Source organism: Staurois parvus, unplaced genomic scaffold, assembly GCF_062004578.1.
Source record: "Staurois parvus isolate SC_StPar_1 unplaced genomic scaffold, SC_StPar_1.0 ptg000634l, whole genome shotgun sequence".
NCBI lineage: Eukaryota > Metazoa > Chordata > Amphibia > Anura > Ranidae > Staurois > Staurois parvus.
In genome coordinates, this window is record NW_028318430.1 from 8,805,663 (window position 1) to 8,819,306 (window position 13,644).

The 13,644-nt window shown below is 39.0% G+C and overlaps 1 protein-coding gene across 3 annotated transcripts in view; it reads right to left on the reverse strand.

The window, feature by feature from the left end:
- TFDP1 (transcription factor Dp-1) overlaps positions 1–13,644 on the reverse strand; it is a 98,948-nt gene that overhangs the window by 62,312 nt on the left and 22,992 nt on the right. For all 3 annotated transcript variants that reach the window (XR_016315440.1, XM_089693541.1, XM_089693540.1), the window contains 4 exons: positions 6,807–6,904; positions 3,325–3,446; positions 1,106–1,271; positions 133–279 (listed from right to left, as the gene is read on the reverse strand). Coding sequence is in view for 2 of the 3 variants with exons in the window: in XM_089693541.1 (XP_089549667.1) it covers positions 133–279; positions 1,106–1,271; positions 3,325–3,446; positions 6,807–6,904 (533 nt within the window). In the remaining variant the exon portion in view is untranslated. The remainder of the gene's footprint in view (positions 1–132; positions 280–1,105; positions 1,272–3,324; positions 3,447–6,806; positions 6,905–13,644) is intronic.

Consider the following 13,644-nt stretch of genomic DNA (forward strand, 5'->3'; position numbering starts at 1 on the left):
TCCCCACCTTTAACACCCAATTTTTATATATATTTTATACATCAAAATAAACTTGTGTCAGGTGAAAAAAAAATAAAAAAATGGTGCTTTGCATCAATAGCAGCTTCACATCAAGTTGTGCATCAAACATACCTCTAAATTCTGACATTCCTGAGCAGAGTTTGTTGGTAGACCAATCCACTTTATTTCTTTTTTTTCTTTAGAAATAATGTTCATTGCCATAAGCACATTTAAGGCATCATACACACGCCGTCTTATATTCTTCTGATCATAAGCTTGCTGTAAAATAATGGTGTTTCAAAGTTTACAACACTTAACTTTAATTTGCTCATATTTGGCCTTCCTGGTCTCTCCCTCCCACCTCAGAAATTCGAACTAATTTTTATAATTTTTTTTTTTCCTTTTACTTTTAGACCCAGTGACATTATTAGGTGTGATTCTCTATGCAATGCTGGCAGATCATAGGTGAGAGTCCAGCTGGTTGCTGTACATAGCTTCCTGAAACATCCTTACACCCCGACTCAGTATTCCTTTCAAGAGCCCTTAAGTCCCGAACAATGTAAGCAGTGGGCTAGCTCTTGGGAAGACTTACGCAAATGTCAATATTCCTTGATGGGTAGATGTCAGCCTGGAGGAGTGGAAGTTCCTATGTAGGCTATATTTGCAAGCAGATCTCCCTAGGTAAAGCTCACTCATGATGCTGATCATTCATAATTAAAAAACAAAATCATATGAATGTAAGGGGTGAGCCAGGGAGGAAAGAACTAGATTATACTGGACATACTCCAGCCAAAAACTTAGGTTAACTCTGATTTTCTGCAATTTCTAATGCACACTGTGGGAAGCTCAATGTGTAGTGACATCAGAGTATGCAATTTTAGTACAGAAGAGCCTGCACAACCATGCAAGACCAAAGGTAACGTTATAGTTCAGCTTTAAGTCAGTGATCATGAGCTAGCATCAGTGGGGGGGGAATAAAAAGTGGGATATATAGTTAAGTGAAATTAAAGCAATGAGAAACTGAAAGAGAGACTGAGGAAAAATGGGAAACAAGTGCAATAAAAAAAAAAAAAAAAGCCAAAAGAATAGTGAACAGTGAACTCACCGATTCATTTGGCGATATGTGGTTATCAGTTGAACTAAATTCTGCTACCAACTCATCGGCCACTTCATTGTAAGAGGTTGTGCCCTTCTTCTGTACTTTCTCACAAACTTTCATTGAAAAGTGACGTAAGCCCTTGCCATTTTTCTCTCCTTTTTTATTTCTCTTGCTAAATAGGAGACATTAGAGAGATAAACTGTATAAACAATAGCTAGCAATGGAGCACACATGAAAAGCGTTCAATTTCCAAATACTGTAAAAATGAAGACCCTATTAATTAAAAAGAACATCGTACAAGAACAGCCACTAGGCTTTTGAAACTTTTCTGTCCAGATAGTTAGTAACCACTATAAAAACTCCTGCTGCTGATCCTCAATGATAAATTCATTCAGAACTTACAGCAACTAACCCCTTATCAATTCATCTGCAAGTCTCTAAACAGGATAAGGACAAATGCTGTTTATATCATACACCAAGTGTAGGTCTATACCTAGGAAGAATAGAAGAAAATATGCTTCCCCTGATAATTTCATTGCCATGCAACGGCTTTCTGCAAGCAGACAGATGGAGCTGTACATCATGTCATAATAAACCCTTAGAAACAAACAGGAGACCAAGGAGGACAGAATCTGGAGCAGCTGTGCATGGCAACCAATCAGCTAACTTCAACTTGATCAAGATTTTAAAATGAAAGACAGAATCCAATTGGTTTTCCTAAAAATCCCCCCCCCAGTCTGAAAGTAATTAAAAGGCACACAGCTGTTAACCCTTTCATGCCCAGTGGTAATCAAAGCCAGGATACCCAAGAAAAATTTAGCAGCGCCAAGTAAGTGGTATTAATCCAAAAAATATATATATATATATTGCAGCTTACCAACTGCATTCGTTTTTCTTTTTAGGCTTTTTTTTTCCTTTTATTATCACTTGGTGATCTGGCCACTAAATCTTTTTTTTCTCAGAACAAGCTGCAGATGTAGCAATTGGTAGCTCTCAAGGAAGAGATTTAAAATGTTTTCCTCCGTTTTCGCCTAATGATCTGACCAGTAACACATCTCCTGTATTAATGTGCCCCCACTCTGAATGAATGAGCATAAGGGGCACAACTGGACAGCAGCAGTGTCAATCTGAGGGAGGGGAGTGTTAGATGGACTAGCAGCTTTAGATACACTAAAAAATTGAAGCCAAACTCCAGCTCAAACTTTATAAGTAGTTACAGCAGTTTTCTTTTTTTCATTTGTGATAAAGGTTTTCCATAAATAAAAGCTGATCTTTGTAAGCACCACTGTTAGTGGTAAACGGTTTTTCTCATGCCTGTAACTGCCAGAAAGCCAATTTCGAACAGACTTACTGGCAATATCACCAGGTGAAAATAGAAGAAAGCCTAAAAAAAAACAAAACAAAAAAATGCAAGCACCATGTGTAAGAATTGACAAGCTGCAATATAATAAAATGTTTGCTTTTGAGCTTAATACTGATTCAACATACAGAGGGTTGAACTGGAATGAGTTCAAGGCCAACTCACTTTTAGCAATAGGTTACATCCATATCTGAGGTGAAGCATGTTGCCAAGTACCTCCTGCCTGTGAATTAATGCACTACAAGTCCCATCTCCCACAGTGGTAATTCTCAAAGAAATATAAGTGCAGAGGATCACTGCGCTCATAGTCCATTGACATTTCCCCCTGCTCTGCAATTGAAAGTCAATGGAGAGGTACAGGGCAGGGAGCTAAAAGAGGTGCAGGAGCCTGGCATTGGGTATTGCAATGGTGTTGCAGGCTCTTGTGAAAAATAAAAAAATGCACATTTTTTTCCTGCATTCCATTTTTGTACATTTGTTATTTTATAAGATGAATTTAGCCTTTAAAGGAAACTTGTACGACAGTAAACATTGCCATAAATGAGCCAGTTTCTGTTTTTCATACAACCAACAGGTTGAATGAAAAAAAAAAAAAAAAAATGACCCAATTCTCCTATCCACGCACTCAGTGTGGATGGAGGAATCATCCCACTGTCTGTATTCTGACAGTGGGGAAAGTTCCTTTTAAAATACACGGATGGAGCGGATATTGCCCAACAGGCTGGTTGAACAGAAGTCAGTTGGTAGATGGACTTCTGTTCAACCACAGTGCCCATACATGGATCGATATTTGCCCAGTCCCTGCTGAACTGGCTGAATTTCAATCCATATATGGCCAGCTTAAATCAGCCATGATTATTCTTACCCCGCAGACCACGGAGAGGAGTCTGTGGCTTGGTTTTGTGATACAAAGTGCGTGCTTGGAGTATGGGGACTTCCTAACAAGATGGTATTTGGTTGAGATTGTCTCTGTGGTGTGCCAATAACCTGCAAAGAGAGAATTAGTTTAAAAAAAAAAAAACAAAAAGATATATGGAATCATTGTAACTTAAGAATGAGGGACACCTTGAGACTGAAGGTGTGGGGCTATGCATGCTGTGGTGAAAATGAGTGTTGCTAAATTTTGTGAACTTTGGATGTAGCTTAAAGAAGCATTGTTAAAAAGTCTAAACCTACATACGGCACACACTGTACTGTCTTGTCCTTGCTTTCATCACCCCCCCCCCAGGCCTTGCAGGATCCTTAATGTTCAGTCTTCAGTTGTGTTTCCATAAATCAATTCAGCTGCAGCCGGTCAGCGGTTTAGTATGTGTACTCCATCATTCAAACTTGTAGCCTTCTAGAAATTCTATAGCTGCAGCCAATCATAAAAGGGCTCACATGGTCACATGACAGTATCAACCTCCTGAATGGCTGCAGTTCCATAACACATGAATGGTTAGAATAATGAGGTACACATATTAAACTGTGGATCAGCTGCTGATTAATTGATTTCAGGCGTCTATATCCTCTGCCCTTACCCATTCTGCAGAACAATGATGTTGGGCACTTTTGGACTTCTATCAAAATGCATGGCAGTCCTGCAGAATACAGGACTGTTGGGAGATATGGATATATTTGCAAGATGGAATAATTCTGAAAATTAAAACACAGCAACTTAAGCCCATCAAACACAATCACAGCAAGGAGCAGCCCAAATGTTTAATGGTGTTCTACTGAGACCAAGAACAAATAGCTACTGTTCAGCTACTACAGAGTCTAAAGCTGGCCATATACTAGAATAAATTTATTAGAAAACGTGTGTTTCAGAACAATTGTTCAATTTCCACATTGTTTGTGGGGTCACATCAACATTTGATTTTAACCACAAAAAACAACAAAAATCCCAAGCAGCAGAATGGAAATTATTTCTCAAAGGAATACATTTCTAACATGGAATATGGTTTTTGTCCAAGAAATTGCATTCATTCAAAAATTGTTAAAAGCAAACAGAAACAATTGAGTGCTGTCCGTGATACTTTTTTTTTTTTTTTTGCACTAAACATACAATTTTGAGGACAAGCTTTCGGGGTATGTCCCATTCTTCAAGATCCAAGCATTACTATTACAATGTTTTAGCAGAATGTTATGCAGGCCATAGACGTGTTTAAATTCTTCCGATTTTGTTTTTGTTTCTTGTTTCTCCCGAAATCGGGAGAATTTAAACACATCTATGGCCTGCATAACATTCTGCTAAAACATTGTAATAGTACCGCTTGGACCTTGAAGAAGGGGACATACCCCAAAAGCTTGTCCTCAAAATTGTATGTTCGTGCAAATGAAAAAAGTATCACGGACAGTACTCAATTGTTTCTGTCGCAAATGCACTAATACGGCTACAATCACCTCAAGTTAAAAGCAAACAGCAATCTGAAGTACCTTCAGACATTTGTCAGGTCTTTGAATGTATTGACGAGCATTTTTAGAAGAATGTTCATATGAAAATCACCTAGTGTATGACCAGCTTAAGTGTGGCTGCGTGATTAGCTCCACAAAGAAATGTGTCTAAATCCAAATTATATACTAGTAGTAACCTGAACATTTTTGTTTCATGAATGCTTGTTTTACTTTCTGCAGTTACGCTCAAAAGTCTGCACTCCCCAGCAGAAATCCGCAAAAGTTTGGCACTGATATGGAAAATATGACTGATCATGCCAAAAACCTGTCTTATTTAGGGATGGTGATCATCAAGCCAAGGTCAGATAGACCAAGAAATATTGCAGCCACAACTGCCAGGAGCATTGCTCAGGATAGAAAGAAAAACCCACAGGTAACCACAGGAGAAATGCAGGCTGCTCTGGGGGGGGAGACACACAACAAAAACACGATGTGGTTGTTTCAAGGAGCACAATACAATGATAGTTCGAGAGGAGGGCTGATGTCACAACCTTGGACTAAGCTACAATACAGCGCATCCAGTGGCCTCACATGTTAGCGAGGGACAATGTTTAGGCCAGCTTGGCCCAAAACAAACTATGTGAAGTGTACCAAAAGCTGGAGTTCAGCTTAAACTATTGAGGGTATGAATTTGTCATCCAGGTAGTATTGCAGAAAAAAGACACACATGAATGGACAGATAGATATGCAACAACATTTGAGAGCATATTATAATGAATACTAAAGACAAAGAACGAAAAAGTACACACAAAAAAACCCCCAAAAAATTAAAAAAAAAAAAAAAAAAAAAAAAAAAAGGAGGCACATTGAAGATAATGAGTTATTCTCAGCTAGCTATCCTTTTGTTCTCCTCCTTAACGGGATAAATGCACTGCTTACCATGACCCTAATATAGGCTGAGAGAGGATTTTTTTTTTTTATCATCTGCTTTAAGTCCAAGTGACCTTACTCAATGTTAACTGTACAAGCCATGGTAACATTGACTTTAAGAAATGTCAGAAGCCACAATCATTTACCTTTAAAACATACTAATAAAATACATTTAGCTGATTGTAAGCTCCATGAGCAGGTTCCGCCTATTTCTTTAGTATTAAAAACAGTATTGTAATTGTACTGTCCCCCTGTATATTGTAAATTGCTGCACAAACTGTGCTATATAAATCCTGTATTATAATAAGACATAAGCACTCTAATTACTGAACAATTTGGTAAACTTTAGGTATTTAAAAACTGGAATTCAAAATTTAAAAAGGAGTTTAAATCATGACAGCCCAATGGGACGTGCATTCTCAAGAGTCCTGAGGCTGGGGACAGTCACATAGAAATCTATAGGAAGCCACTGAGCAGTGTTAATTAAAATTAAACCAATTCACATGACTAAAATACAACTAAAACAGCATTTTAGTCAAAAGACTGACTAAAACTAAATTGAAATTTTAAGTCAAAATGAATCTCACGGCTAAAATCTGTGAATGTTCAAACCTTAATACCGTAAATAAGAACATGTTATTAGATTTTTACTCCAGCAGTATATATGGAGTTTGGAAATTCTAGAGAAATGCTTAAATAATGCATTACAATTTAACTAAACCCATTAGATTTTAGATGACTAAAATGTTAGTCAACTAAAATGTGCTGGAGATTTTAGTTGACTAAAATACAACTAAAACAATTCAGATGACAAAAACTAAAATCGCATATTGGTCAAAAGACTGACTAAAGCTAAATCAAAAATATGTCAAAATTAACACTGCCATTGAGCAGGCATGGCCAACTGGAGATTTGCCAGAGAATATAAGCAAAAAGCAGAGGCTTTGATGTAAGCACTGGGGGAGAGGGGGTGGGGTTTAGGTCAGGTTGGAGAGTGCAAAAAAAAAAAAAAAATGTACATTTTTAATTTAGTTTACTTACCACTTGTTGGGAAATGTTCACATTGGACTGGCCAAATGTTTTTGGCAGGAGCTGCTTTCCAACCGATGACGAATGAACAGCCAGCAGTGACACTACACCTGCAAAGTAAATAATGACCTATAGTTCAACTGGCAGAAAATTCCATACAAGCAAAGGGAAATTCTTAGAAAACCTATCTGCATAAATTATCAGGGTGATCCATATTCCACATTTGTAGCTATTAATTCAATTGATCCAGTCTCAACCAAGAGCAGCTTGAAGGTATGGCCAAACAGTTTTGTTCCATACATTTTTTTAACAATGGATTGAGATTTTAAACAAATGTGTTATGGTGGTGGAAACTTGTGGCTGCCATTATCCCTCAAATTGATACATGAACGTAAATTCTACTCCCCTAAAACAATGGGGCAGCACTGGTCAATGAGCCAAGGTAAAGACAAAACACTTGTTTCCCTTTGTCTGTTATTGGATGTAAATGGACAACAATTCATTGCTATGGGCTTGTGAGTGTAACAGATAATCATTGGTTTACATCAGTGTATGTTCATGCCTGTCATCTTAAACAATAGAAGGATATGTCCATTTGTTTAGATAGATCTGAATGGGCATCGTCCATTTATATCAGTTTTTCAGGAAGACATTTTTAATTATACTTTTGTCAACTATAATTAGTTTATTAGTACAAAAAGGGATATGCACTAGGGTGAGCAGAACTGAACTGAAATGTATGTGCAAACGGACAAAACCTGAATCAGTATTCACCTTTTTTTTTTTCCTCAATAAGAAAAACGGGACTGAAATGACGACATTCGTGTGAAAGGACCCATATTATTTGCTTCCCATAGCATATAAACAGTCAAACGAGAGCTTTGCTGATGCAGGTGGATATACCCAGATTTGTGTACAGCTGCTAGAACATGCAAAGGTCCTTTGACACTGCAAAATGTTTTACACTTTTTTTTTTTTTTTTTTTAAGAGGTGGGTATAGGACGACCAATGAAATTAGACAAGTACCATGTAATCGCTGTGCCCAAACACAGTAATCACATATGTAAACAAAGAAAGTATCAGCTCTTTCCCACACAGAGATCTTCTGTGAGAGGACAGGAGAGAGATGTTCCAGAGGTCCTGTGAATGTTTACAAGGTCTTTAACAGTTTTACAAAACACCATTGAAGCCAGCTTACAGTGTTTTTGATCGCTAGCCCACCAGTATAATTTTTTGGTGTAGCCAGCCACCTGTCCCACTGTATTATGTCACTGTCCCTGGTGAAGCCAGGAACAGTACCTTATTGCTACAGAAGACAGTCAGTAGGACCAGGCCAGTGCCATCAGCCAGTGTCCCAGATTGCAGTTGACGCCAGGCCAGTATACACCAGCACCAGTGGACCAATCACCACCACACCAGTACTATTGTCAACAGAGCCAGTGTCCCTGATGTCAAACCAGTATATGCCAGAAACCGTGTTCTGATCACTACCATACCAGTGTCTGAGCCAGTGAAGCCAGCAAAATTGTTGCTAAGGGAGGTGGAGGAGGGGAGGGGGAAGTCAGCAACTTTGCACCTGATGAGGAACTCTTGTCCTTTAAATACCAGGATAAGTGGAATGTGTATGTCCTTTCTTCCACCTACCAAGACACCTCAGTGGAATTCCAAGGAAAGCATGGTCTGGTCCAAAAATCTCATTGCTTACACGACTACAAACAACTCATGGAAGGTGTAGATTTAGATTACCAAAAGATGATGTTCTACCTGACAATTAGAAGATCCATGCACTGGTTAAAAAAAAAAAAAAAGTGCCTATTCCAACTGACCACCTACACCAAGCTATATATTCCCTGACCACTTGTATAGAGTTAACCATTTCAGTATATTGATTGTTAGACAGAGTTGGTTGATTTTTTTTGACAGACAAAATGTCAGGTGCATAATCAATCCAAACATTGAAAATGTTTTACACAAGGTATCCCAGGGAGGAGTAGCATAATGTGTTTTATGGTGCAATTCTAAGTATGCCTAATAAGAAATATCTTATTAAATTTTCAACTTTGAGTAAAAAAAAAAAAAAAAAAAAAAACGTACATTTTTAATTTCTTTCCGCATTTTCCAAATTTTTTTTTTTTGCCATAAATTTTTTCAAAAGACTCACTATGCCTCCTAAAAAATAAAGCAATGTGCCCGAGCTCACAGGGAGGAGAACTGCTAGTAAACAAAACAGTTCTCCTGCCCATCGGAGATCCTCAGAAATCACTAGGCGTCGGAGAGTAATCACTGGCCGGGACCTGGTGATTGACAGCTGCGGCCATGAATGGCAGCGCGCGTAGGGCAGGCGCCCCCCTATCCAACAATGCAAAATCATGTATGTATGTATGTATAATATACATAGATAGATATATATACACACATACACACACACAGTGGGGATCGAAAGTTTGGGCACCCCAGCTAAAAATTTGTATTAATGTGCATAAAGAAGCCAAGGAAAGATGGAAAAAATCTCCAAAAGGCATCAAATTACAGATTAGACATTCTTATATGTCAACAAAAGTTAGATTTTATTTCCATCATTTACACTTTCAAAATAACCGAACAAAAAGATGGTGTCTGCAAAAGTTTGGCCACCCTGCAGAGTTAATATCTTGTACTGCCCCCTTTGGCAAGTATCACAGCTTGTAAACGCTTTTTGCAGCCAGCCAAGAGTCTTTCAATTCTTGTTTGAGGTATCTTTGCCCATTCTTCCTTACAAAAGTCTTCCAGTTCTTTGAGATTTCTGGGCTGTCTGTCACGCACTGCTCTTTTAAGGTCTATCCATAGATTTTCAATTATGTTGAGGTCAGGAGATTGTGAAGGCCATGGCAAAACCTTCAGTTTACGCCTCTTGATGTAATCCCCCGTGGATTTCGAGGTGTGTTGAGGATTATTATCCATTTGTAGAAGCCATCCTCTCTTTAACTTCAGCTTTTTCACAGATGGCATCAAGTTACCATCCAAAATTTGCTGAAATTTTATTGAATCCATTTTTCCTTCTACTCGTGAGATGTTCCCTGTGCCACTGGCTGCAACACAACCCCAAAGCATGATTGATCCAACCCCATGCTTAACGGTTGGACAGAGGTTCTTTTCATTAAATTCTGTGCCCCTTCTTCTCCAAACGTACCTTTGCTCATTCCGGCCACAAAGTTCAATTTTAACCTCATCGGTCCACAGAACTTGTTTCCAAAATGCATCAGGCTTGTCTATATGTTCATTTGCAAAGTTCAAACGATGATTTTTGTGGTGAGGACGTAGAAGAGGTTTTCTTCTGATGACTCTTCCATGAAGACCATATTTGTACAAGTATCTCTTTATAGTGGAATAGTGTACCACAACTCCAGTGTCTGCCAGATCTTTCTGGAGGGATCGTGCAGTCAAACGTGGGTTTGGAATTGTTTTTCTCAAAATCCTGCAAGCTGTTCTGTCTGATATTTTTCTTGGTCTTCCAGATCTTGCTTTAACTTCCACTGTTCCTGATGACTGCCATTTCTTAATTACATTCCGAACAGAGGATATTGACATTTGAAAACGCTTTGCTATCTTCTTATAGCCTTCTCCAGCTTTGTGAGCGTCAACTATTTTCAGTTTCAGTTTTCTAGACAACTGCTTAGAAGAACCCATGGTGCTGATTGTTGGGGCAAGGTCAGATGAGTCTAGGCATTTAAAACCTTTGAGATTGACATAACCTGGTCTTCCCAGACGATGATTGAGAACAATCCATGACACTGGCAGGTCTCAGCTTTGCAAAGGCGGCAGTGCATGCTATAAATTCTGCAGGGTGCCCAAACGTTTGCAGACGCCATTTTTTTGTTTTCTGTTATTTTGAAAGTGTAAATGATGGAAATAAAATCTAACTTTTGTTGACATATTATAAGAATGTCTAATCTGTAATTTGATGCCTTTTGGAGATTTTTTCATCTTTCCTTGGCTTTATGCACATTAATACAAATTTTTAGCTGGGGTGCCCAAACTTTCGATCCCCACTGTACATCCAAATTAACAAAGGAATGGCTTCACCAGAAGATGATTAAAGTTTTGGAATGGCCCAGCCAGAGCCCAGACCTGAATCTGTTGGAAAATCTGTGGGGTAATCTGAAAAGTTATACACAGGAGATTCCCTCGCAATCTGACAGATTTGGAGTGTTTTTGCAAGGATGAGTGGGCAAATACTGCCAATTCAAGATGTGCCATGCTAATACTCATACCCAAAAAGACTGAGTGCTGTAATAAAATCAAAAGGTGCTTCAACAAAGTATTAGTTTAAGGGTGTGCACACTTATGCAACCATATTATTTTAAGTTTATTTTTACTTCCCTCCACCTAAAAGATTTCAGTTTGTCATCAACTGAGTTGTACAGTTTATAGGTTACATTAAAAGGTGGAAAAAGTTCTGAAATTATTTATCTGTCTTATTTTTTTACATCACAGAAATCGGACATTTTAACAGGGGTGTGTAGACTTTTTATATCCACTGTATGGGCCCATATGCAAACAAACAAGCCCACTCACGCCTCCATGAGGAGAGCGTACAAAAATATTAGAACATTGTAAAATGCTTACCAATAGTACCTCTATATATCTCACATGGAGCCACTTCAGGGTTATCCAATAGGAATGCAAGTGCCAGAGATATAGTATAAATAATAGTGATCCAATGCTCAAGTGCCATCGAACAGCTGTCCCTGTTTGGCGCCAAATGTGATAAGTAATTAAGTCTATGAATTCTCCCACCATCTTGCTTCAAAAGCAGCATCACGGCCATCATTCGCATCCCCCCCCCCCGGCCCGAGCGTGTGGCGCCACCCGTCAACCGACATCACACGCTAGATCCCTGACACTTGCATTCCTCTTGAATAATCCTGAGGTGGCTCCATGTGAGATATATACAGGTACTATTGGTGAGCATTTTACAATGTTCAAATATTTATGTACGCTCTCCTCCTGGAGGGCGTTTGTTTGCATATGGGCCCATATATGTATCCTTTCTTACTTGTGTTTGGGTCGGACTTATTTTGTCATTCCACCATAATGCAGGTTTTGATTTAGCCCCATGCCAACAATCTTTTTGCTTGAGCCACACAATTTCATGTGACAAAAAATAAATACTATATTTATATATAGATCCCTTCATTGGGATCCCTTCGGTCCTCGCTGGTGGATGGCTTGCGGGGGGGTCTTTGCCTGCCCTCTCCCTCACGTGCCATTTGGAGAGCATCCTCAGCCAATTTCCAATGAATACCTGTCACTTATTATCCGATGTGGTGCAATCTAAGTTTTTGAGCAACCAGCTTTCTCCTACACACTTTTTAAAACAATATTATGTAGTAGGTTGTTCACACTCATTTGATTTATGTTCTAGACCTGACATATTTAGTCCCTGAAGAAGGAAATAAGAGTTCCAAAATGCGTTGGATTTGTCTGAACAACATCACTGCATACGTTCTTTTGGGCTGTCAACTCCTTTGCCAGTTGATGTACTACAGACTGTCAGGTTTTATGCTCACCATGTATGTTCTGTATGTGTTTATATGAACCACTGTATTATAAGCTACTACATCAAATCTTTTGATTCATCTTATTATGTTAATCTTTTGTAATAAATATCGTTTTACATTTTTTGTATGCCTATTGTGGTTTTGCCAAAAGTCCCAGGGGAATATTTCTAGCTTTTCTTGATGAATAAACATTGGGGTAATTTTTTTTAATTGTTATTAAAAGGACTTCTCAACAAATGTTGAGATTTTTACTTGACATTTTGGTGACTGAGTAGAGGTACTATGTGCTCCATACTTCTTAACATGGGGGGTTGAAGAATCTGAGCCTACCTTCTTGTTAAAGGGGGCTTCCAGATTCTGATAATCCCCTCCCATGCACACACACCCTTACAACCACCGGGCTAAGGTTGTGGGGGAAGAGACCCTTGTCCCCCATCAACATGGGGGACTAGGTATTTTGCCAGGTGTCGTCCCCCCTGGCAAAGTACCTCCTTCCATATTGAGGGCATGTAGTCTGGTATTGGTTCAGGAGGGGAAGGGCTGCAAGCTCACCGCCCCCTTTCCTGGCCCTACCAGGCTGCATACTCAGATAAGGGTCTGGTACAGATTTTGGAGAGGACCCTACACCATCAGATCGCCACTTTGGTGCACTGTAAATCGGTTAGATGACTTGGTATTTACCCAATTTCCACATTCTAGCTTCTCTTTGCAAAATATTTTCATTGTACCTTTAGTAATTTGAACTAAAGTGATCAACTCCCTCCCACCGGTCGTATGCATATATGTGGTCTCTCAAAGGGTGAGCCTTGACGCCGAAAGGCCGCATATATGAGTACCCAAAAAATAACAGATCTGTGCCAAGAGTGCACGCCGTGAACGCTACCAGCACAGTTTCCGGCAGCTAACAGAAAGCTCCTGATCTCTACTTGTGATCGAGAGCTTTCCGATCATGTGACCACTGCTACAGCAAAGCACATTATCACAAACCCCGCCCCACCTCCTGGCATCTAAAATCCTTTAAAATGCCGGGAGTTGCTGGCACCAAGGGGTTAATATGCTTAAAGTGGAGAAAAACCAGCAAAGTAAACAAAAAGAAAAAAGAAAAATTTTTTTAACTATTTATGGAAGAAAAGCCCATAATCTTTTCCCGCCATAAAAGTTAAACTTTGGCATAAGCAAATGCTTAAATATTCTTTTTTTTTCATATTGGTGTGCATTTTGTATTTCTTTCAGATCTGTGCAGTAATCCAATGTGAAAACTCTGCGGAGGAGATTCCTGTAATACAGACCAATCTCCCTGCTGTTCTCTC